Source organism: Conger conger, chromosome 1 (genome assembly GCF_963514075.1).
Source record: "Conger conger chromosome 1, fConCon1.1, whole genome shotgun sequence".
Lineage (NCBI taxonomy): Eukaryota > Metazoa > Chordata > Actinopteri > Anguilliformes > Congridae > Conger > Conger conger.
In genome coordinates, this window is record NC_083760.1 from 35,065,055 (window position 1) to 35,091,204 (window position 26,150).

The window sequence follows — 26,150 nt, forward strand, 5'->3', positions numbered from 1 at the left end:
GTTGGCTTGATCGCGGTTTCTGTGGGCAGGGAAATGTCATTCGTAGATTTAGCTGAAGAACTGCATTCGCAAACAGCACCATTTTTCTCGGCATTTTCCGGGCTTCACCGACCTGCGTCGTTTACTGTGAACTCGTCAGCTTTTTAGGCACGGAGCCTACGATATTTTGGAAGGGTTCAGCTGTTAAAGTTAAAGGAGCTTTCCTCGGACCCTACGAGGAAAGTTTTACGGTTATGCAGACAGACAATATTACCTTAATTTGTTTCTGAGCTGAAACCATAGCCCATGGTTTTGCTATAGTTTTGTCTGTTAACCTCCCTGATAGGAGCTATTAGAACGTTTACTTCGATTCTGTTCAAAAATCAAACCACACACTGCATCAGTCTGTCTGTCAACTTCCTGAGGCGAGTGTTTTTAAAATTTTATGCGCACTTGTACGAATAATTTTGGTAACTGACCGGATATAATACAAACTTCAACGAATGAGAAATTGGTCGTAAATAAATAACGATGACACGACAAATCCAAAACAAGCATACAAGCTGCAAGGGCGTCTACGTAATTTCAGGTGAAGCAGAATCCAGAAGTTAGACAGACTGCTTAAACAACTACCACATGAACATGGAGCCAAACGGTGTTCAGCAAACAGGTTGGTAAATATCCTCAAGTAGGCTAATTATCTGACTTCTCAGTGGTTTTGTGTCTTTTATTAAGTAGACAAAGCCAATAAACAGCAGCATACAAGCGATAAAGTAATCCATTTGGATATTTTTGTTCTATATCGAAGTAGCATAACACAGTAGCCCGATTGGCATGGTTCAACTAGCTATGGAGTTGTAAGATCGTGATTATCGTAAGTCCTCATCCCACAAATGCATTTTTATAAAAACACGTTTCACACTAATTGTACCACTGAATAGGCATACGTCGTCAGTTATTTGCACTGTTTCGCTGATGTCCGTTTCTCTATAACCTGATCTGTTTCATTTCTGCAATTCCGCAGATAATGCGCTTGAGGAAACTCCTACTGTAACGCAGAGAATGTCAAGACAACAGGTTCTCACGCTGATATCAGTTGCGTCTGTAAATTTCAGTTCAATGATATGTTACTCAATATTGGGACCATTTTTCCCCTATGAGGTAATTTGAAACTTAAAAGTTTAATTTGCCTAATATGAATGTACGTTCTTTTTTTAACTGGCGAAATGGTTAAGCGGCTTACTGGACTGCATGTTTATTATGGAACAATACTAGTCTGTTTTACTTTGGCGCTGTTTCAGTAAGGTCGTTGTGGTTGGAACCACGTGTGTTGGAGAGAGAAGAGCCTTGGGCCAGCAGGGACTCTTTAAGCGCACGAGTGATGAGGCACACGTGAAGTGCAAGCGCAAGATGTTTGATAAAATGTCAGGATCTTCTGGTTGAAATCTTATGAGAGTGTGTCTGCAGTCAATCCCTATCAATTCCTTTTTACGTGTCAGTTTCCTCGCTCATTATTGTCAGTTGGATCCATCTGCAGTAAACAATTCCGATTCGAAACATCATATTTATAAGAAAACAATTACTTTCAGGATTTAAGGGATTGCAATGCCTCCATATACAATTCATTGTTGAGCCTTTTTTCTTTTCCTAGGCATCTTGTCTCACTTTGGGGCTGGAACATTTTACTAGAACAGAAAGAATACATTCTGTACCCATCTGTCCCCAGCCCCTCACAATAAATATAAATAAAAGAATACCTTTCATTCTATCTACATTTTTGAGATTCAGATTCTTGTAAATCATTTAAGAAATAATTTGTCCCCTCACAAAGGCAATGGGCCTATGTAACATTAAACGTTCATAGAACGGAAGTAAACCGATACCTCTTCTGGTTTCACAGAACTTCAATTGCAAAAACAGGAAAATTATTTAAAGTGAATTCTATTATCTAGGCAAAATCTATCTAACACTTAAGGACTGAAGTAAAATACACTCACTGTTCTGTGTTCAGAGATGCTGTTCTGCATACCACTGTTGTAATGTGTGGTTATTTGCAGTATTTCCTGTCAGCTTTGACCAGTCTGGCTGTTCTCCTCTGACGTCTCATTAACAAGGAGCAGAACTGCTGCTCACTGGATTATTATAATAATTTTTTGCACCATTCTTTGCAAACTGCAGAGAATAGTGTGCGTGAAAATCCCAGGAGATCAGCAGTTTCTGAGATACTCAAACCACCCTGTCTGCCACGACTCAATGCAATACTCACTTAGATCACATTTCCCCCCTGATGTTGATGTGAACATTAACTGAAGCTCCTGAACTGTATGCCTTGCACTGCTGCCACACAATTGGCTGATTAGATAATCGCATGAATAAGTAGGCGTAATAAAGTAAAAATATTCCTAATAAAGTGCTCGGTGAGTGTAGGCCAATTGAAGACAAATTGTAATCTACTTAAAAGGAGGAAGTGAACAAAACGTCTGTTTCATCTACTTTTCTTTCGTTAGCTAACGTTAATACATTCAACCTGAAATGTTCTCTGTATCAGCTAATAACTCTGTTATAACTTCTCAGTTTAAAACTTCACTACGTGGCATGACAAGACAGCTGGTACGGACGGTTTCCGAAAGTCGTATTAAACTTTTATAGTTAACCTGTACCTTTCATTGTAAATGTGTGGTGCAGGGTGGAGCTGGTCAAGACTGCAATTTAAAATCCGTAATCCAATATATTCGGAACTAGTCTAGTGTTATAGAAAACTATTAACTTAACTTTCAGTAAACAAATGTTTGTTAAACATACAAGTTAGCTAGCTGACATTAGCTGTTGATATTTGCTTCTGGAGCTGGATAGGGATGTAACGTTACAAGCAATATAATATGAAGTTTGTGAACTTCATGTGGAGGGAGGGACTGAACAACACGAAATGAGATGCCAGTGCCAACAATATTAAGTGTTGCAGTTGAAGATAGCTATAGCTGACATTAGCTACAAGCTTAAATGTTGATGAATGAGCATAATGTAAATTTCTGTTTATTTCACACTTTGAGCTACACTTCTTGTAAATCTAAATAAGATTAGAGCTAGCTGTTTTAGCTAGTTAAGTTGACTTGGTAGGTAGTTGAAGATAAACTGCCAATGAAACAGCATATATCCTTGCTTTAGTTTTGACCCCTTGGTTTCATTGTGTAAATCTGTCAGTCGGTGAACATTGTTCATGTCAGTTCAAGAGAGGAATTCAAGCGACAAATACCCTCAAACCACAACACTGATTATCCCTCCCCCCATGCCATTGGCTGTGGCAATTAGAACCAATCTTCAACCAATGAGCTTGAATTATTGTACAGCTAGCTATACAATGAGTGTTGGTCCAACAACTGTGTATTTTTCGAAACCCGAATTCAAAGACTGCAAACAGTCAACATGCCAATGAGCCTTGATCAATTATAGGAAGCTCTTGTAACAATGTTTTAACTCAAAAATATTACTCATTGTGCCTTTAATGTTTGTTAGCTAATGTTAACAACTCTCTATAATGCTATTTCCAAATACATTGCAGTACAGACCAGGCCCACCGGCACCACATGTTTACAATGAAAGATATAGGTTAACTATCTTAATAGAACGAGAGGGTCCGTTAACTCATAGTCCGCACCAGCTCTCTTTTCATGGCACACAGCAAAGTTGTAAACTGAGAGTTGTTTGCTGATACAGAGAACATTTTTAAACAAGAAAAGGCTTGGCTTCTTGGTGCTAGCTACAGTCTTTGAATTATACTCAAGCCTATCTGCATATTGCCGAAAGCGCTGCATAGATTTTTGTGGTAGAAAGGAATTGTGATTGAAGCAGCTTAAATGCATTAATGTTAGCTGGCTAGAGAAAAGCAGATGAAAGGGATGTTTTGTTCACTTTCTCCTTTAGACTACAATTTGTCTTCAATTGGCCTATTTTAGATAGGCTAGATAGATAGATAGATATGTTCGATAGATTTTGCCAAGATAATAGAATTCACTTTAAAGAAGGAGCATTTTCTTGTGAAACCGTTTATTTAAACTGTTTATTTCCATTTTATGAACATTCAATATGAAATAGGTTCATGCTCTGCAGACAGCATGAAATTCTCATTTGAATGTCCTGGCTGTTTTTCTATTCATACCATTGTCTCTTTCTTTAAATGCTTTGAAAGTGACAAGAGTGTTTGTTTCTGATCCAGGCAAAGCAGAAAGGGGCCAGTCAGACGGTTATTGGCCTCATATTTGGGTGCTATGCCTTATGCAATTTGATGGGATCTTTAATATTGGGTAAATATGTAAGTGCCTCCCTGGGATTTTTCCAGACACTGCAAATTTATGTCATATTGTGCATTTTATCACATGTATGGTTTCATGTTTTTTCAGATTGTTCAGATTGGTGCAAAATTTATGCTAGTCTCAGGTCTGTTTGTGTCGTCAGGGTGCACTGTTCTCTTTGGGTAAGTGTGGAGTTGTCCATTGCCCCACCCCCTCCCTCAAGTCTGATTGTAATGCTTAATGTGTACACTACTCTAACCTGCTTACTGTGTCTGAGATACTATTCTGTTTTTCTTTGTTTGCTCACATGTGAAAACAAAAAACAAAAAAAGCACCCACGTGATGGATCTGAAATGTTGCATTCAATCTGTTTCTCAGAGTTAAGGACAGAGGGCATTAGAGTAATATTGATTTAAAATCTTAGACCTTTACCCTCTGTAATAAGTCTTATCACTACTATCATACTGCTATGAAAGGTCAGAGTAAGAACTGCCAACTGTACTATTCATAGGTAGAAAAAACAAAATAATACTGTTCAAATGGATATTTTTCATATGCTTAACTCTGAACTCATTCATTTTGATAACATTTTTTTAATCAAAATCCCAAATTTGCAATCAAACATTTTTATAAATCTGTCATACTTCTGTCAGAATTCTGTTTCCTCAAAAACATTTCTCTCAATTATTGGCAGCCCTAGAAATACTTAAAAATCTAAAAGTATGTTGCCATTTACATTTAAATTTTTACATATCAGGATCAAGACTTTTCAGGAAGCCTTTACTGTCAATAAAACACAAATCTAAGTTGTGAGTCAGTATTATTGGAGCAATGATTGCAACCGGGTTCTATCTTTTTTGAGCCAGAGGTGGGTTTGGTGTAAAAAGAGGCGTGGTCAAGCAGAGAACCTAATCTCCACAATGAAGTATGGTGCTGTGCTGCTATTTTGCTTCCAATGGCGCTGGGCACCAGGTTCGGATGCATGCCATCATAGACCCCATGAAATACCAGGACATTTTTGGACCAAAATCTGACTGGATCTTTCAGCATTCGAATGATCTAAAGCATTCCTCTGAATCTACAAAAAAGTATAACTGCCTCCAGAATCAAACTTTCAATTTCTGTCCTAGTCCCTTTAACTAAACCTCATTGAAACCAGTGGAGTGAGCTGACAAGGAAAGTCCACAGTTGAGGACCACGGCCAACAATTGTGACATCTTTTTCAGAATATAAATTCTTTTGTGTGAATAGATTTTTCTTTTCACTGAGCAATGGTATTACAGTACGATTGTATAATCTTCTCATATTGCATAGAAATCATTTGGTAAAGTAAAGTTGATTTAATCCAGCAGTTTTGCAAATAATTATGGAGTGCTTTAAGTATGGCATAATTTAGCAAGTGCACCTATGTCAAGGTGATTAAGAAGAATTACAGTTGTTATTTAAAATTAAGTGTATGATTGGCTGTACACAGCCCTCCTCATTCACTCATTTTGCACTTTGCATTTTAACCAAATTCATTTTTTTTTTCCAGATAACCGTCCTAGATGCTTACTAAATTGGTGGACAGATTATGTGTATATCCTTACAATTTGTATGCAAAATAATTTAATAGATTTCTTTTCTTTTATTTTCTAGTATGCTGGACAGAGTTCCTGGAACAAAAATGTTCATAGCATTGTGCTTTATAATAAGGTCTATTGATGCTGTTGGCTTTGCAGCTGCTATGACATCCTCCTTTGCCGTTTCTGCTAAAGTATTCCCCAACAATATAGCGACTGTTATGGTAAGTATAGCTGATCTGTGAGTCAGAGCTAGAATGGTATGTGGATAAGCATCAAATCCACACAAACAGTATCGGCATTAACATGTAGTTATTTTGTTTTGCAAGATGACTATGTTATTTGCATGTCACAGCAAGGTCACTGCTCCATGTATTGACCAAGATTCATAATTTTGCACTTAGCATGAAATACTGTCACAAAATTAAACCCTTTTTCCCCCATTATTCAGGCATTTTCACAAATTTTAGCAAGCTAATGTACTTACGATGTTCTATTATGAACAGAAAATCTAACTTCATGAAATCTCAATTTCATGTTTCATAAATTGTTTTGCCACTGCTTTGTATGTGAACTTGCTTTATTTTTTCCACCTTGAAATGTTTTGAGACCGTAGAGGAGGCTGCTCATTTTAAATGAACATTTAACCACTTCAAGGAAAAAAAAAAAAACTTTTTGTTTTGTAATCAAATGATTATCTGAGGTTATTGGCGCAATTATCTAAAGCAGGGCTATTCACTTAGTTTGGAGCGGGAGCCAGATTATGAAAATGATCCCAATGGAGGGGCCATGGGAAATATGGTCGTAGTTTGAAATATGGCAGAATGAGTAATCACATTATTACTATATCAAGACACAGCGCATAGAACGGTAACAACAACATATGGGTGCATAGTATTGTATACTTACTCAATTCTTCCCTATTGACCCCTTGTTGTTGGAGAACTATTTTAGATACATGCAAGATAGATTAAAAATTTTCTAATCTTTTTGAGCAATCAGACCTGAATTACACCGAACACGTTGCATTCGCTGCACATAGCTCGCTGCCACTCAGGCCCCCTGCTAGTGGATTATAGCTTTTACACAGCCTGCATAGTGTGCGTGACTACTGACTCGCAGACAAATGACTGAAGCTGATTTTCCTCTGCACCTGGCACGCTGCTTTCATAGAAATACAGTGTGGAAATGTACTGTTGATGGTCATATTTAGTAAATGTTTCGATTTAAATGCATTGGCCAAATAAAGGGGTATTATCCTCTTCATGAACACCAATCACCATCTTGTCAGTCTCGTCAGTCCATGGAAAAGGTAAGTCATTAATGGAAAAAGTCTGTCAGTTTTTGGAAATTGTCATTCCATGGAAAACCTCCGTCAGTTTAAGGAAAACTTTCCCCAGTTCACAGAAAATGTCTGTCAGTTTATGGAGAAAACTGATGGCAGGCTTTCTGAATAGGACGCGATGGAAGCTTTTTGCGGCCCCTCTAGACAGGGTGCTGGGGTGGTGGCTTCTGGTGACATCTTTGTTACAGGCACCCACGGCTGAGGTCAGACCTCTTTGTTGTCTGAGACATTGTCTGCATACCAGACAGGGCCCCAGGTATTTGGTGCGCCACTCATCCCTTACTCCACTGAGGCTTTTGGCTCGGGTTCCCACATCCCGCAGCTCTGGCTAGACCTCTTCACCACCTGAGGCTTTGTCTGCATTACCAGTCATGATGCAGAAAGGGACCCAGGTCCTAAAACAGTTTGTAAACGCTTCCTGCAGCCACCTAAGAGTTTAAATTCTCGCTTTATCCCCATTCTTCCTGGCAGAACACTTTTAGCTCAGAAATATTCTTCATCCTCCTTGCATGTATGGTATGTTTGAGATCTCTCCGCAGATTTTAAATAATATTCAAGTCCAGGAACTTTGGTGGTCATTCCAAAACCTTCTTTCTGGAATACCCAACCTCTCTTCAACTTCAAGGTCTGGACTGACCTTTGAACATTAGCCGCTATAATTTCTTGATATTTGGTGGAATCCATTCTTCCTTCCACTCACACAATATTTACTGCACCCCCAGCTGCCACACAACCTCAAAGCATAATGGATCCATCTCCAAGCTTAACAGTTGGCAAGGTGTTCTTCTCTACAAAGGCTTCACCCTTTTTTCTCCAAACATACCTTATTTGGTGGTGGCCAAAAAGTTCAATTTTGGAATTCATCAATCCAAAGCACATTGTAGCAAAAGGCGTCAGGCTTCTCAATGTTTCTTTTGCATATTTCAGATGCTTAATTTTGTGTTTAATGTGAGGTCATTCTTTCTGGTACCTCTGCCATGTAGGTCTTTGTTGTTTAAGGTACATTGTATTGTCCTGTGAACGGCTAGTCTGTTTGCTACTCTTTTTTTTGCCTCGCTACAGCTATGCATACTCAGTGCATGTGGTGTAAAGCCTCTTTTGCAGTGATGTGTAGGTTCCTCACCAGGTCTCATGCCGTTCTATCTGAAATGTTTCTTGGTCTTCCAAACCTTGCCTTGACTTCAACTGTTCCATTTATCTTCTATAATAATGTTTCTGGCAGTGGGAATAGGGAGTTTGAGTTAAGAGTTAATTGTAGCCTTCTCCTTCTTGGTGGAAATTAACCACCTTCATTCTGACATCCTTGGACAACTGTAACAAGGAAAAAGTAACAAGGAATAATGTAAAAGGGTTCCTAGAAAAAATGAAAATAAAATGCGCAACCTTCCTTTAAAATTTGCAGAAAGGTTTAACTCTATACGATTTATGGTTCAGGTTTGCTTTCAATCACGTACAGCTTAATTGTAACAGACATTTAAACCAGGGGTGCCCAAATTTTTGCACACCACTGTATGTAGTTGCATTAAAGGAAATATGGTAGTATGCACAAATCCATTTGTCTGCTTCATGTAGCCTACTATTAAGTATGACATAACTAGCCTAGACACTGTAAGCCTACGTGCAAAGGAAATTTGTTTCTATAAAAGATGCCACTTGATTTCAGAATTTAATTAAATGGGTTGTTTATATGCTTGTTTATATGCTTTGGTATGGCTGCTCAAGCAAGCAAACAACAGAACTGATATACTTTATTGAATAAGCTCATATCCTATTTTATCATATTATATTATATTATAATCCTACTATAGCTATAATAGTCTACTGGTGCAAGCTAGATTGCACTGGAACCAGAAATTGACCCCATACAAAAATACAGTGCTAGATGTAGCCAGCTAGACAAGAAATAACAATGTTAGCTGGATGCACACACACACCATAACTACTGATGAAATACCCTTATCCTTCTAGTAAGGTGGTACAGCATTAGAGGGATTGAATGATAGCCACCTAAGCGAAGAAAATAAATGTAACCGAATTAAACTCCAGCTCCAGTTATATCCAGCATCTGTGCCTCATTCTTCCTTCTATAGTCGGTGTAGTTGGCACTGAATGGTGTTGTTAGCCCTGCAAGCTAGTTCTCAAAGAATATTTTCGAGCTAGCTGGCTTGGCAACGCAGCTACTGTTGTAGACACAGGCTGGTTAAATGATCTATTTTCAACACCTCTTAGCTAACAAGCTGTGACTTCAAGTCATGAATACCTTTAGAAATCGTGACAACAGTGACAATTATTTTATTTATAATAAATAGGTACTTTTTTTTTATTAATGTTTTTCATAAACAGGGACTTTTTCCGTAAACTGACAGGTGTTTTCCATAGACTGAGGGATGTTTTCCTTAAGCCGATGGATGTTTTCCCTGGACTGACAGGCAATTTCCTTCGACTGAGAGATGTCGTCTAACGAGATGTTGTCTGAGGGCCATCAGTCACAGCGAGAGTCTTGAGAGAGAACGTTAATTGTCCAGGTGGAAAAGCACCAGGAGTAAACGACTGCCAGCCCACTTTAAAAGAGAATGGGATAGGGTGGGGTTGCTGCCTGTTGCAGCAGATATTGCACGATGTAGCCCATTTCATTTTTGGATGCCTCGTATTTTTTTCAGGGAAAGCTATGTTAAAATTATTTTGCCAAGTTGTCAATATAGACATTTCAATTGCCATTTCTATAGCTATTGTACAGTATGTTTGTATCCTTTATCACGTATAAAAAGTGTATAGAGCTTGTCACACGGCCTGGAAACCTAAAGACAAAACTGAAGCGTGTCAGAAAGGCTTATCTATTGATACGTTACGTTGGGAAAAAAACATGAAATTACAGCAAATAGGAATTAAGTACCCTACTATAAACTGTATTGAAAATGCAAGCAGACTTAGAAAGGAGAGTAATTGTGATATTAACAAGGGATTGCTAACCATGAACTAAAGACAGTTTTGGAGCTGTCCTGTAGAATATACTGGTGGACTGCGCAGAGTAGAATGCTTCTGGTGTAACAATGCCTGCAACTTGTCGTTTAGCCATCACTATGCATACTCATACACTTTGCACACAATACAAAAGTTTGCTGCAATTCCATACTTTTCTGTTAAAGGCGCTAAATGTAAACATTCAACGAACAACTACAAACAAAGAAGTAATAATTTCCACTCACTCCAAACCGATTATCCCAGGCTGCCACCATGTGGATTGGCAGTATCCTCAGATATCCTCAGATAGAAAAAAAACAAGGCGGTAAACATGCATATGGCATATAAACCAAAGAGTATATCCCGGGTCTGCGTTCGCATACGAGTTCCTTGCGTAGAGTATGTTTTGGCCTTAATTCAGGCGTCAGACACTCATGGTTTGCAATGTCTGACCCAATTTCTGTTTTGAAAAGAACCATGGCACCATGTTTTGGAGGTGAACACAGTGCAATTAACAGTGTGGGTGTCTTAGTTACCTATTGTATTTAATTTGCACACATTTTGGCCTGAATGCAGTTTTTTTACCTCTTTTTAAATTGCCAAACATACTCATACTTATCCATGAAGGCATACTTCCCTATTCTCGTTTCAGGGAAGTTTGGAGGTTTTCACTGGGCTTGGTTTGATACTGGGTCCTCCCTTCGGGGGGCTGTTATATCAGTCGTTTGGATATGAGCTCCCTTTTATCATTTTGGGCTGTGTCCTCTTTCTGATGGTTCCATTCAACATGTATATTTTACCAAACTTTGGTAAGTTTCTGTCATTCATTTTTTTCTGATTTTATGGAGCAGTCATTTGAACAAAAAAGCTTAGCAAAGCTTGTAAATGTCCTGGAAGTGCTGTTATACAAATGTTTGTATATGTGTAAATCCATGCATTTGTTTTTAATTACATAATTAACAGAGCATAATATAGTTTTCTAGCCAATTTATGATGAACATGGCTGTTTCAGCAACATTTCATCACCGTCATATCACATTCTTATCCAGGGAATCTTAAGTGTTAGTCTCAGGAATACAAAAGTGCAATATCAACCACACAGCTTACCTATGCGGTGGTTTTGTGCTTCATTTGACGTTTTGCCTCTGCAGTAGAATGCCGCTGGCCGGGAAAAAATAATTGCGAGGTTTTGACAGTAGGGGGCAGTAGTTTCTGAGATACTCAAACCACCCTGTCTGCTACCAGCAATCATTCCACGGTCGAAGTCACTTAGTGAGTTGGCCCCAGGTCTAGAAGGTCCCAGGCACCATAAGCACTTTGTCCATTGTAGTGCCTTTGTCTGGCCTTTATGGCAACCAGTGTTTCTTTCTCCTGTAATTTGGATGCTGTAAAGTTGGCAGAGGAGGAGGAGTTGTTTGGAGGGTTGTATCTACTGTATCTTTTAATAGTTTTAGAGGAGTTTGTAGACTGTTCTTGAAACTTTTTCATAAATACGACACTCTGCTGCTCCGTACTGTCAGAACATTACGACCACCAGCGTTGCCACCTGGTGGTAGTTGTGCGAACAAGTAGTGACTGAGGAATAACAAAAACAATAAATGCAAATTTGCCAGCACCCGGCAGATCTCCCGAGGCAGAAGCATGGAATGAAACACGAAACCACTGTATTTACACAGTTACACAGGCAACATTACTTTTCTCAAAAGGAAATTTGATAAAGACAGGAGGAGGGTAGCTAAAGAGGGTCATGGGAATAGGTGTATCTCCAGTCTATGTTAGAAAATGGGTAGGTTTTCTGCCATTATCTGGGGAGGGCAAAACCAATCGAAGATGCACCAGGAAATGCAGGCTCATGGTGGGGGGTGGGGAAGGAGCCAGGAACCCAGCTGCTGAATGGAGAATAGAGAGGCCTGCTTGGTTTACAAAGTAGTTTACAGATTGGATATTCAGCTTCTGATGTAGATCAGTTAAAAAAAGCATCAAACCACAAACGTTTTGATGACACATAGCACCACAGTGTCACTTTCTTATTAGGATTTGTACCAAAGTTACTGGTCAGTGGTTATTTTTTCAGTGCTCACTTCTCTTGTGTTCGCTTAATTCTCACTCTTGTGTCCACTTGTGTTAGTATTTGCAAGTAATGTTTCACCTTTCCCCACTGTATACCTCTATGTGATAGTATAGTGACAGAAATTCTACATTGTCAATACATTTGTGATATATTTCTTTGTTTTTTATCTATTAATTCTGTGTCTGAAATGATCTGTTTCAGAGGCTACACCCTCTAAGGATTCCTTCTTGAGGCTGTTCACCTGTCCAAAGACTGTCCTCATCTGTTTTATGATCTTCACATTGAGCTCAGGACTAGGCTTTCTAGATGCAACTTTGTCCATTTTTGCCACTGAAAAGGTAAAGGAGTGGGGCACCCTACTTGTATATACACTCACCGAGTACTTTATTAGGTATTTATTAGACTTATGTTTTAGACTTCTATTGCTGTTGCCTATCCACTTAGAGTCATGATGCATTGTGTGTTCAGAGATGCTCTTCTGCATACCACTTGTTGTAATGTGCGGTTATTTGCGTTACTGTCACCTTCTTGTCAGCTTTGACCAGTCTGACTATTCTCCTCTGACATCTCTCATTAACAAGGCATTTCTGACTGCAGAACTGCTGCTCATTGGAATTTTTTTGTTTTTTGCACCATTCTTTGCAAACTAGAGACTAGTGTGTGTAAAAATCAGTTCCGCCATTTCTGACATACTCAAACCACCCTGTCTGCCACCAAAAATCATTCCATGGTCAGAGTCACTTTGATTAAATTTTGCCCCATTCTGATGGTTTATGTGAACATTGACTGAAGCTGCTGACCCGTATCTACATGATTATATGCATTGCACTGCTGCCACACAATTGGCTGATTAGATAATCGCAAGAATAAGTTGGTGTAATAAAGTATAAATGTTCCTAATATAGTGCTTGGTGAGTGTACCTCAGCGTAGAAATTATTCCCAGAGTGGCATCATTTTATTTCAAAATACAGTATAACTGCATATAACTGTGGTTCTCACAGTATAAATATAATGTTTTGTATAAGGAGGTCATTTATTTTTCTCTGTGTTTTCTGAATCTATAGTTTAGTATGTCCCCTGGCTATGTGGGACTCCTGCTGCTCGGGGTATCTCTCCCCTACTGCCTGTCATCACCTTTTCTAGGCTTTGTCAGTGACAAGTTTCCTGTAAGTACAGCAATGTCTGTTCCTTCTACACTAATTTCCTGAATGTTTTGTAACTTTACTTAGGTAATATTTAGAGTAATCCTAAACCTTTTGCCAATAGTCCCTTTCAGAAGAGACCAGGGGTATGCCTGTAGTCAAGCTGGTTCAAGAATAGTAACCATTTTATTTTGGGTATGTCATTTTCAAGCTTGTGTCAAGAAACGTGGCGATACTTATGGGGTTAAACTGACTTTGCAAAGGTTATTTTAGTTTTTAGTGAGAACCCAGCCAAGCAGTTTACAGAAAAAAGCTTGCTGGGTGCTTTTAATGCAGGTCATTAATTTAGACATGTGCCCATGTGTTAGCGTGCATTGTCGCCAGTGAAGTATTCATTTACTGAGTCGAGACATGTTTGACTTGAGTTGCAGAATATGTGAGCAAGCTCTGGTTTAAGTGATGTATTATATGTTGATTTTGTCAAGTTCATTAGGAAATGGCTCATGGTTCTGGGTGGCTTGGCTACAGCCTTGGGGTTTTGTTTTTTGGGTCCCATCCCCATTCTTCACATTCAGAGGTGGGTGTGTTTGTATTCATCTGGTCATAAAACCAAGACTGCATTTATCTACTGATTAGAAGATATGGGTGACCTAGTGATATTAAACCCAGTATTCTTTTCATTTCTATGGATTTTCAATCCCTTATTAAACCCTATCTTACAATACGGCATATGCATATACCTTGTAAAACTTACTTTGTTATTTCGTACAATGTATGTTCTCTCTTTATTTAGTCAGCTTTGGCTCTTGATCTTTATGCTGGCTATCATTGGCTTCTCCCTGGGAATGACTGGAATACCCACCTTCCCAGAAATCCTCAATTGTGCATAGTGAGTATGCACATGTGCTCACACACGTACACACACAGGCATTACATTCACACACTATACACTACACTACAAGGAAATATACATATGGAAGCACATACTAAATAAACACAACACTCTCACACATTTAGACATACAATGAATGGACAGACAGATGATAATACATGTTTATACAAAAAAGCAAACAAGCCTTCTGTCTTTATCCCAGTGAAAATGGATTTGAGGAAGGCCTCAGCACTCTAGGATTGGTTTCTGGGTTGTTTGGAGCAGTGTGGTCCATTGGGTAGGTTTTTCTCTTTGTCATTTTGCTGTGCAGTGCTTCCAAAAAGGAAGTTAGTTATTGATCCAGGTAAATCAGCACAATAAATATGGCATGGTTAAGTCAGTAATATATCAGTACATATTTTCTTTTTATTTTGGTACTGTATATAAAAAAACAAAACAGTAATTATAATCCCGAGAAGACAAGTCAAAATTATTTGAGGAAAAAACATTAAGCTACAATGAATGATCATTTGGTGAATTTGCAGACCAGTAGATTTTATTCAAGGTGGATTGAGATCTATTTCACTTAACTCTGGTCTGGAAAGTAATGAAAGACAAATTTCACACTAGAGGTATCATCATCAGGCAACATGTTATAAATGCCTGCTCGGATTTGTGAAGAGATTGGTTGAATGTACTCTATAACATACAATATCTACAGTGGTGTTCAGACATAACAAATGTTCCTCTTAAAGGATGTTCTTTGGCCCAACATTTGGCGGTTTCATGACGCAGACTCTGAATTTTGAGTGGGCTGCTTCAATCGAAGGAGGAATTGGCTTTCTCGCTGTAAGTAACATTACAGAAATTCAACCGACACAAAGTTGCTGAATGAAAAGATACTGCTGAATTAAGAACACAACCTCAACTCAGTCTAGTACTGCCAAACCTGGGGAGTTACAGCAAGGTGTTTTTTGTGGGCTGGGAATTGTTGTTGAGGCTAAATGTCATTCTTGGAGCAAAATGTGTTCACCATTATTGTGCTTTGGTACATACTGTGCAGTCTATAAGTATTTAAACAGTGGTACAATTTATGTTCTTTCAGCTTGGTCCTCCAGCAAAATGGATTTGAAATGAAACGATGAGGTTAAGGTGCAGACGGTCACCTTTCATTTGAGGGTATTTACATCCATATCCGGTGATCTGTATAGTAATTATATCAATAGTCATTTTAATGCTTAAGACCAAAAGTAATTGGACAGTTGGCTTCTCAGCTGTTTCTCAGTCGTTAGGTGTATTCAAACGCTTCCTTAGTGCAGGTAGAAGAAAGCTATTAATCTCTAGTCTTGATTCTAGTGTTTTGATTGCCTTTGGAGTCTGTTATTACGCCATTACAAAGAGAAATAACCATTACATTACATGAATGGCATTTGGCAGACGCTCTTATCCAGAGTGACTTACAGTTGATTAGACTAAGCAGGATACCATCCTCCCCTGGAGCAATGCAGTGTTAAGGGCTTTGCTCACGGGCCCAACGGCTGTGCGGATCTTATTGTAGCTACACCGGGGATCGAGCCAGCAACCATGCAGGTGACAGTCATTCACCTTAACCACTACACTGCAGGCCGCCCTACAGCTACAAAGGCTACACTGCAAGATGCACACCACTCTATAGCTGCAGTGTTTTGGAAAAAGGTCTGATGAGACTAAGATTGGTTTGTATCAAGAGTGATGGCTAGAGCAAAGTGTGGAGGCTAAAAGGAACTGCCCAAGAACCAAAGCACCCCCCTCATCTGTGAAACATGGTGGTGGGGATGTTATAGTTTGAGCATGTATGGCTATCACTGGTGCTGGCTCACTTGCCTTCATTGATAATGTAACTGCTGATAACAGCAGCAGAATTAATTCTGAAGTGTTCAGAAGCATCTTATCTGCTCAAATTCAATCAAATGCCTTATTGGACGTTACTTATTCACTAAGCAAAGCAAGGATCCCAAACATACACCAGTGCTCTCTTTCTTCTTAATTATGTTCCAAACAGTTTGTTTTGGTAAGCCTATTGTTTGGCCAATGTATCAGACCTTTTTTGTTAATGGCTTCCTTGACTTTAATGCAAATAACAGACTCCAGAGACAATCAAAAGCCTAGAATCAAGACTAGATACTGAAATACAATTTATTATGTTTGCACTAAGGAAGTGATTGAATACATCTGACCAATCAGAAACAGCTGAGAAGCCAACAGTCCAATTAATTTTGGTCCCGTGAAATGGGAGGACTATTAAACGGATGTAACTCCTACACGGATCACTCGATATGGATGTAAATACCCTCAAATTAAAGGTGACTGCATTTACGTACATCATTTAATTTCAAATCCAATGTACTGCAGCACAGAGATGCAGTTGTGGAGCATTCAGGGTGTAGGATGGATTGTGGAATGACAGGCAGAAAACAGATTACATTCTACAAATGTTATTTACAGTGAGCTCCAGAATTATTGGCACCCTTGTTAAAAAATAACTTGACATAAGCTTTCTTTTTCCGGCAGTATAAAGTAGTATGCTTTATTAATGATTTTTAAAAATTATGTCCCCAAAAAACAGGTTTCACAATTATTGGCATCCCTGGCTTAATACTTTGTCATATCCACTGGCAAAGATGACTGCTATGTGTTTTCTCCTAAAATTTCTGATGAGGTTAGAGAACATTCCTCCTGGAGTAACCTTTTAGAATCATTGATGTCCTTGGGTATACGCTTATGGACCCCTCTCTTCATTTCAGACCACAGGTTTTTATGGGATTTAAGTCTGGAGACTGATGGCCATTGCGGAACATGAATGTTGTTTTACTTAACCATTTCTGTGTGGATTTTGATGTTTGTTTGGAGTCATTGTCCTGCTGGACAATCTACCTCACTGATTCTTGAGAGTTGGGACAAAACATGTCCTACATAGAAAAGTCTAATTTATATTAAAAATCAAGAAATTCATCATGATTTACATACTTACAAAGTTAAATCTAAAGGAACTGTGTATACCTATGTTATTTTTTAGCACACTTTTTTTGGGAAATTTGTTTAAATGTATGGTCTGTGGTTAGAAGGTCCATGTTATTGTACTTGTCCTCAGCAATATTGACCAGCCCAAAAAAACTCTACAATTGTGAATACATATATATCAAATAAAAAAGATGGGTTATAAATATATAAAACAATGCATGAAGTGAACGTCAAACAATATTTTCTGTAAAAATCTGCCTATCAAAGTTGTGTCCTCAGTTTCTGTCAACTCCGTCAGATTTTTTCATAAACCTCATTAAATCAGGAAGTAGCATGGTCAGCTATATCCCTGAGGACCCCTTTTCGTCTCCCTGCCTGTGCTGAATGCCACTCTACCACACATGCTCTGGTAAGTTTTACATTTTTTGATATTTTAGACAAACAATGTCAATATTCCTATGGTCACAGCTGGACCATGTCAACACCATCTCTCCGTTATGATACGTTTTTTTAAACCATAGTGGATTGAATTTAAGCATTTTAGTGAGGTTATTGAGACAGCTAACAACTGAGGAAAAACTAGCTAGCTGCAGTGTACAATACATGTTTTGGAGGGAAAATACATGCCCTTATGTCAACTCCGTCAGATGGTTCTGACGGAGTTGACGTGTAAGCTGACGGAGTTGACAAATCCACCTATAACCTCTTAATGTGCTAATATAGTATTATTTGTGAACATAGTGAAGGATTAAAATGTTATTTCAGGGTTTTATTCACACATAAATGTACCCATGTAAATGTACATGCATTACATTATTTAACCATACTGTATAACCTACACTTCTGACTTGTAGAGCATGGGCAGGCTGTGGTCTGCTTATTATTGTGTAACTTTCCCAGCACTTATATATTAAATAAAAAAGCTAGTGTGTAGATTTTCGCAACATCTGGTTGTGAAACTGAATATTACATTGAATGGCAGCCTCTGTAGAGGGACCCACTTCTATGTATTGTAGGAAAGCATGGCTAGACAGAAATTGTCAGTTGAGGAGCAAAGGAGAAGAAATAGAGTGTACCAATGAAAGAGAAGAGAAAAATTAAATAGTGACCAAGAGAGCAAACATGACATGCAAGAGAAGGAAAGACAAAGGTGGAAGAAGAGAGTTCAAGACAAAAAAGTAATACAAATAGGCGAGATGGGAGACAGGGCAAAGAGGAAACAGAGAAAGTATTGGAGAGAGGCACAGAAAAGGTCCAGACAGAAAAGGTCCAGTGAAAATGCAGTGCTAGAGGCAGACACCCCACCCCCCAGATAGTCCGCAAGATCAGAATATTCAAGAATGCAATGCCAGACACAGCAGACAATCTCTCAGACAGGAAAGGGAGAGAAGAAAAATGAGAAGGGCATTCAAGAGAAATAAAAACTTTGAAAGAGAAGCTTAAGAAGGTAACAAAGCAACGAAACAAACTGAGAAAACAAAAATGTCGAAGAAGAAAGGCTACAAATAAAACACCACTGGACTCGAAACAAAGAAGATGCTATCAGAAAGCAAAATTAGGAATCCAAAAATCAAGAAAGCCCTTCTATTCCACAACATCCTCAGAAGAGAGCTGAAGAAAAACAAACAAACTCCTGGGCTACGGCGTCAGGAACCAGCACTGAGTGTGTCATCAGGCAAGATTCTCAAAAAGTATCGTCTCCTTCACCAAATCCACCAGTTTGGGTTAACCTGCAAGTTAATGAGAGGAAAGAAACAGACAAAGAAAAAGCCAACATTCCTACAGGTTATAACAGACTGTTCAGGATTTCTTCCTGAACTCTGCACGTGTGACAACTGATAAGACTGACACCATCACTAGGAACAAGATGAAGCACCAGAGAATGATCCTGACAGACTCCATGATCAACCTCCACACTGATTTCCTCATTAGGAACCCCACTGCTCTGAAGCCATTCTATGTTACAGCACCAAAAGCATCTGATCGGAAGACATGTCTGTGTAAAATGCATGAAAATGCATGCTTAATGCTTGAGGTCCTTCGACCGTCTGGTGTTGTTACATTACATTACATTACATTATTGGCATTTGGCAGACGCTCTTATCCAGAGCGACGTACAACAAAGTGCATACCCATAACCAGGGATAAGTTCGCTGAAAGACCCTAGAGGTAAGTACAATTTCAACTGCTACCTGTACAACAAAGATAAGGACAAGAGCCCTTTTTTTTTTTTTTTTTTTTTTTTTTTTGAACAAACAAACAAACAGAGCAAAAGTCACCAAAGTTAACTATCCAAACACTGCTTACCTAGCTAACTAAAAATACCGATACACAAAGCAAGTCACAGAGACAACAATTAAGGTTCACAGGGAGGTAGGGAGGGATGGGGAGAGGTGCTGCTTGAAGAGGTGTGTCTTCAGCTTGCGCTTGAAGGTGGGGAGAGATTCTATAGTTCTGACCTCAACGGGGAGTTCGTTCCACCACCGTGGAGCCAGAACAGACAGTAGTCGTGAGCGTGAGGTGGAGGTTCGGAGAGGGGGAGGTGCCAAGCGGCCTGTGGAGGCTGAACGAAGAGGTCTGGCAGGGGTGTAGGGTCTGATCATTTTTTGCAGATAAGCTGGGGAAGACCCTTTAACTGCTTGGAAGGCTAGCACCAATGTTTTGAATTTGATGCAAGCCATGACAGGCAGCCAGTGGAGGGAAGTAAGCAGGGGGGTGACGTGTGAGTATTTGGGAAGGTTGAAGACCAGACGAGCTGCTGCATTCTGGATGAGTTGGAGGGGTCTGATGGCGGACGCTGGGAGGCCAGCCAAGAGGGAATTGCAGTCTGAAGTCAAACAAACAAACTGTTTTCAATTAGTTTGTTGCTTTCCAGCAAGTGAGGCCTGCCTTCTTCGCACCTGCTCACGATGTCTAAACAAAGGTACAGTTCCAACCCAAGAGCAAGACAAAATCCATGTTCAGTGGAAGCAGTGGGAGAGAGTTGAAGAAGACACAGTCAATGGAATCCACATCAACACTAAGCTCGTCCAACACAACGGCAGTCTTTCAGAGCTCATCAAACTCTATGAGCAAATACTCAGAAATGAAACCACAACACATGTGTGTTTAGTGCGAAACCAGTCAAAAGCATACAGAAACACAATTGAGACCTGTAATGAAAGTACAGCAATTGTCCACGTTGACTTTTCGGAATCCTGGAGATGCAAGTATCAATCTGAAGTTCAGGCCTGCCATTTTGGACAAAATCTGCCACAGATAACGCTACATACCGGAATGTATTACATTAAGGGTGGAAAGGCAGGGTTTTGCACACTTTCAGAGTCAAAGAGACAGGATGCTGCGGCAATCTGGACACACATGGACCCAGTCCTAAAAGATATCAAACCGTGCACTTTTGGTCTGATGGTCCAAGTAAACAGTATAAGAACAAGAAGAATTTTTTTCTTCTGTCTGGTATCCCACCTACACTGGGGTTTGAAAGAGCAACATGGAACTTCTTCCCCACTTCCCATGGTAAGGGCGCACCAGACAGCATTGGCGGAACAGTGAAAAGAACAGCTGACAACCTGGTCCTGAGAGGAAATGATGTGACGGATGGAAACACATTCTTTGAAACGGTCTCAAACAGCTGTACTACATTGCAGAAGAAGACATGCAAAGATATGATACACTTCTCATGCAACCTCTCAAACAGGTTCCCTCAACAAGACAAATACACCAGGTCATTGTACATGAGAACAGGATCCACCACAGACAACTATCCTGCTTTTGCAGCGAGATGTTGGTTTGCCAGTGCTTCAGCCCAGCTACCTTCTATTTCCATGGCTACCCAGAGGAACAGCAGAGTGATACAAGGAGGGCAAGGAAGAAAAGACCTTTGGCCAGGTTGATGGAGGAGATGGAAGGGGAAATGGAAGATGTGATGGAGAGGAGTTGGATGAGGAGCCTCTGAAAGGTCCTGAGGGTACTATGACAGTAACGACTGTTAGCAGCCTTAATAATGGAGACTGGCTAGCAGTAGTATATGATGACCACTGGTGGCTAGCCAAGACCGTTGCTGTGGATACTGAGCATCAAGATGTGAAAGTGGAGTTTCTGCATCCCCATGGTCCAACAGCAAAGGTTCAACCTAAGCTTGGCAGGAAGGATGTCTGTTTCTGCCCAGTTGAAGACATCATAGTGAAACTAATGGGAAATGCATCACCAGTCCAATCAAGAACACGAGAGATCTACAGCATAGCCCCTGATGTGATGGACTTCATAGAGCATGAGCATGTCCGACGCCTGTTGCTCAAGGCATAAGTGCAGGTTATACAAAAATGAAATCTTAAGTAAGCTAATTGAACCTGTTTCTAGGCTACAGATTTTGTGATGCAAGCCTTTTGAGCAGTATTGTTGTTAAGGAATGTCAATTTAAGATCACACCCAGTATGAAGTAGGCAGTGCAGGGCTCTCTCTCTTGAATTGTCATCTCTCTGACACTTTTGATTTATCTTTCCAGTTAGTCATGGGACCCACACCAGAAAGTAGAGGAGGAAGTCGGGGGGGGGGACACAGGAGGAGAGGAAGAGGAGAAGAGGTAGATGAGAAAGAGGAGAACACGAAGTGGTGTAGTAATATAAGACACACGTTTTGTCAACACCGTCCGTTTTTCGTCAACACCGTCAGTTCTTCGTCAACACCGTCAGATGTATGTTTTTGTTAATTTTTGAAAAAAAATTAATTCTTTCTTCAGTTTATGTTGTTTATGTAATAAAGGACCATCTGATCGACATCCTCTTATGTCTTATTTATTTAAGGAAATTATTTTTATAATATTAAAATTAAAAACAAAGTTTGAAAATGCAGATATTTAGAAATCTGGGTTTTCAGAATAGTGTGAAATCACAACTTAAGTTTCCATGTTGTATTTTATTACATATTACATTACAGAGTAACTAAACACTATTACAACATACTTCAGAACTTTAGATTCTTGTTGGACTGGAAGAATTAAAATTGTATACTTTTTAGTGTGTCTGACGGAGTTGACACAAATCAAGTTCTAAAGGGAAACATGTTTATTTGTTAAAAATTTGTTTTTATTTAGAACCTGTTCATTTACATGGTTAAATAGCTAAGACCTTTCTCTACAGAAATATATAACGCTAATGAATGTAGTGTGCATTTGAAAAAAAAGATTTTTAAAACATGTTTTGTCCCAACTCTCGAGAACTAGTGACCTATAACTAAGCCTTAGCTTCCTGGCAGAGACGACCAGATTTTCAATTTCCTGGTACTTTGTTGAATTAATTGTGCCACTGGACCACGTGCCACAATCATCAATGACCCATCTCCATATTAGTAGGTATGAGGTGCTTCCCCTTATATGCATTCCTCTTTTGCTGCCAAACATGTCTGTAGTGTGTGTGGCCAGTGTATGGCCCAATTTCGGTCTCATCTGACTATAGCACTTGCTTCCAGTTATAATTCCAATGAGGCTTGGCAAACTCCAGATGCTTGGTTTTGTTTATTGTGCTCTGTAAAGGCCGTCTTCGTGCCACCCTTCCAAAGAGTTTGTTGGTATGGAGGTGCCATTTTATGGTTCTTTTGGAGACCTGGGGCTCATTCCAATTGTTTTATTTTTTCATCCTTCCTTTGCTCTTGACCTGGAAATCAATTGAGCTCCACCATCTTTAAAGACATTCCAACCCCTTAAATGTTCTTTCTAGGAGCTAGGAACTCCCAATCTTAACTTTGAGCAAGAAAACATCAGCGTATCCTTTTTGGAAGTATTTTTTTATCCTTTGCAAAAGCCTAACATGTAAATGATCAACCTGTGGATACATCTCTCCTCATCTGTCGCATGCAACTGACTTGGCTTTGAACTGACATTTGAATGACATTTGCCTAATTCACATAGCCCATCTTTACTTCTTTTTCTTTCACATGTTCCTATCCTCTCCCAAAGGGTGGAGCTTGGGGCAAAAAGAGGAGAAAAGAAAGTAAACTAAAAATATGGGATTAGAATTAGCCTGATGACCCCAAGATGCAACCAGTCTCAGCAATTCTTAGTTATCCTTGGATTATTTATGGCCTCCCTCACGCTGAGGGGACAATGTGCACGTGCATCCTCTTCCTGGCCAGTTTGTAACCTTTCCTTACATTTTTTTTTGACTGTTTGTATTTTTTTTAAACTCATTACCAGCTTTTCCCATGCTGAGGGATGACAAAGGGATTTTACGTGTTACAATAATTGTTAGGGGTGCCAATAATTGTGCCACCTATGGTTTTCAGAAAAAGAGATTACATCATAAAAAAACATTGAAACATGAGAATAAATGTATTGATATATGTTTTGTTCAAACATAGTGGAAAGAAATATATATGTAGATTATGTGTTGTTTATTATATGCTGCCGTTTTTCTTTCTTTTTATTAACCCGTTTTTAATGCATTGACTGAGAATGTAACATTGTGGTCAGTCACCAGTCATGATTGTTATATCAGCATTAGAATGCTCAATTTTTTGTGTCAATTCAGTTTGTGATCATACATCTTAAAGGGTTAAGGGTGCGAGTAATTCTGGAGCCTGTTGTCGTTTGGTGACTTCTTCTGGAACATATTAATTTGCGTTTTTGTCCTTTCTTAGTCCTTTCTCTTAGGCACATATTTCCTAACTGAAAGAGTACAAACAAACCGGTAAGAGTTTTGAGCAACCATAATTTTTATGTTAAATTACAACTTTTCTGATGCAGCATTCACCTTTTCTGAATGATAGTATTCTATATTCAGTGCTAGATTATCTTAAATGTTTGAGAAAATGTGACGTTTTCAACTTTTTCGTAAGGGATGCACTACTATGAATGCTTCTATCAGTATTGCTTTTGACACATTTTATTATAACATTAAGAAGCCAGCAGTGCATGTATTCAATTATTTAACAATTTGTCTCATTTGAAGGCCCTCTCAAGCAATAGATGGTGAAACCCCAGAAGAAAGAGCTCCACTTTTAGGTCAAAGTTCAACAGACGATGACCAGACACAATACCAGTGAGGAGCATGGTGATACAATGTGTTGAACCCGTTAAAATATTTTGTTCCTATATATTTTATTTGATTTACTCATTAAAGTAAAACTGGTACAATTAACTATATAAGTAAGTTTTAGTTTAATAAGTAAATCTGAAATGTAGAACCTTATTTTTGTGTCATATTTATACATTACCTGTTTGAATAAAACAAATAGCTTAAATACAATGAAATGGCACTTTATTGGTTTTGTATCAACATTTCCCAGATTGGAAATCAGATGGGCGTTTAAGATAGTTACTGTTGGAACAATTTTTCATGAACATTCCATTTAGTTCGCCACCAATGCATTTTCAATACAAATGGAATGCGACTTAGATCTGAAAATGCCAGCTAGCTGATTCATTGCTTACCTGTGATTTAATTTTGAATCTTGGAAGCACGTCAGGTTATTCTGTATGTATTTTTGTGCTGTTGAACCAAGTGGTCAATAGAACCTCTACTTTAGGCCATGAGTCAAACAATCACTCAGTAAATTTTGCATCATCTCAGTTAATCATTCAAAGACAACTTAATCGGGCACAGAAGGATGATGGTAAAATGTTAATGTTCTTTGGTATTTCTCATGTTGGTCTCCAGTGTTATAACAGACGATTGATCCACTGTATTACACAGTGTGGCAATAAACAAATGTAACAAATGTATGCCAAGAACAAAAATAAGTGATTGGTTAAAGCTTGTTTACTCTCTCTTCATGTGTTGGTGTTCATGTGTGAAACTCTGCCTGAAATGAAATTAAATCCACTTGCCTCCATCATAAAGAGAATTTGTAACAACTGTCAAGGGCATTTTGAACTTCTGTGTTAAACTGGGAAATATTTTTATGTCCTGGAATTGATCCTTTAAAAATGCATCAACACTGGGTATGTCCCATCTCCACAAACCTAAAATAAATAAAGTATTCTGTAGCCGAATACATAATTCAAAAAACAAATGTTTTGTAAAAATGATAATACAAATCTGTGTAATATTGGGCAAGACGTTAATTAGAATATTTGCAACACCTCATTGTTTTTTCCCCTTTTTGCTTTTTGACATTGAGCTTCACTGACCTGCATCCTTTTTAAATTCATGTTTTTTTGTCTTTTAAAGGTCAGCCTGTTAGCCATTTCCTGTGGTCAAAAGATAAGTTGGAAAATGTGAAGAATTTATGCAATCCATTTGTATTAAGTAATAATAACTTATATAGCACCTTTCTTACAATAAGTACAACAGTATGTATTTACATGAAATAATAAAAACAAAAGATACAGTAACCATACAGGAGAAACCATTCAATAGAATGACATCTAATTTCTAGTCTAGGAGCTATGATGGAAAAGGCACAGTCTACCTTTGATTTTAATTTGGATTCTAAAACAGTCAGAAGAAGCTTTATCTGAGGACCTAAGAGTGTGTGTAGGTTCATAGGGTTTTGGCAGCTCGCAGAGTTATTAATAATACTTTTAAATCAATTCTAAAACTAACCAGCAGCCAATGTAAGGAAGCTAAAACGGGTTAGATGGGGATTTGTCTTTGCTCTAGTTAAGTCCAGCGACTGCATTTTGGATTAGCTGCAGATTTGACTGACCGCTACAACATGTATAAAGTGCATTGCAGTAGTTCAATCGTGATGAAATAAAAGCATTAATGACTTTCTCCAAATTGCTAAAAGATGAAAAAACATCTAATTTCTGAAAAATTTCTTATTTGGAAAATGCAAGATTGGACTACCTTTTTACATGTTGGTCCAGATTTAAATTGTAGGAATCTTGGGGTTATTTTTCATTCTAGACAGGTCTGACATTTGAAGTGAGGGAACCAAGATTTTCACAGATTAGTTCAGTTATGCTTGGGACCAATAATAAGAACTTCTG

General features: G+C 38.7%; 1 protein-coding gene across 3 annotated transcripts; it reads left to right on the forward strand.

The window, feature by feature from the left end:
- Positions 1-212: 212 nt before the first annotated feature.
- On the forward strand, positions 213-25,077 carry slc18b1 (solute carrier family 18 member B1). Of its 3 annotated transcripts, XM_061231034.1 has the most exons (14): positions 215-649; positions 1,004-1,140; positions 4,193-4,288; positions 4,377-4,450; positions 5,907-6,054; positions 10,789-10,945; positions 12,409-12,545; positions 13,273-13,374; positions 13,836-13,927; positions 14,144-14,239; positions 14,445-14,519; positions 14,977-15,070; positions 23,855-23,904; positions 24,166-25,077. In XM_061231034.1, the coding sequence occupies exons 1-14, from the start codon at positions 616-618 to the stop codon at positions 24,257-24,259; spliced, it is 1,386 nt and encodes a 461-aa protein (XP_061087018.1). In that variant the 5' UTR covers positions 215-615; the 3' UTR covers positions 24,260-25,077. The 3 variants fall into 3 exon arrangements, with proteins under 3 accessions (XP_061087036.1, XP_061087026.1, XP_061087018.1); XM_061231052.1 differs by lacking the exon at positions 14,977-15,070 and having other exon boundaries at positions 213-649; XM_061231042.1 differs by lacking the exon at positions 4,193-4,288 and having other exon boundaries at positions 213-649.
- The last annotated feature ends 1,073 nt before the right edge of the window (positions 25,078-26,150 follow it).

Coding starts and splice junctions, on each gene's coding strand:
- slc18b1 (XM_061231034.1), top strand. CDS start 616: ATGAACATGGAGCCAAACGGTGTTCAGCAAACAG. Junction 4,289..4,376: donor CTTTAATATTGGGTAAATAT/GTAAGTGCCTCC, acceptor ATGTTTTTTCAG/ATTGTTCAGATTGGTGCAAA. Junction 4,451..5,906: donor GGGTGCACTGTTCTCTTTGG/GTAAGTGTGGAG, acceptor TTTATTTTCTAG/TATGCTGGACAGAGTTCCTG.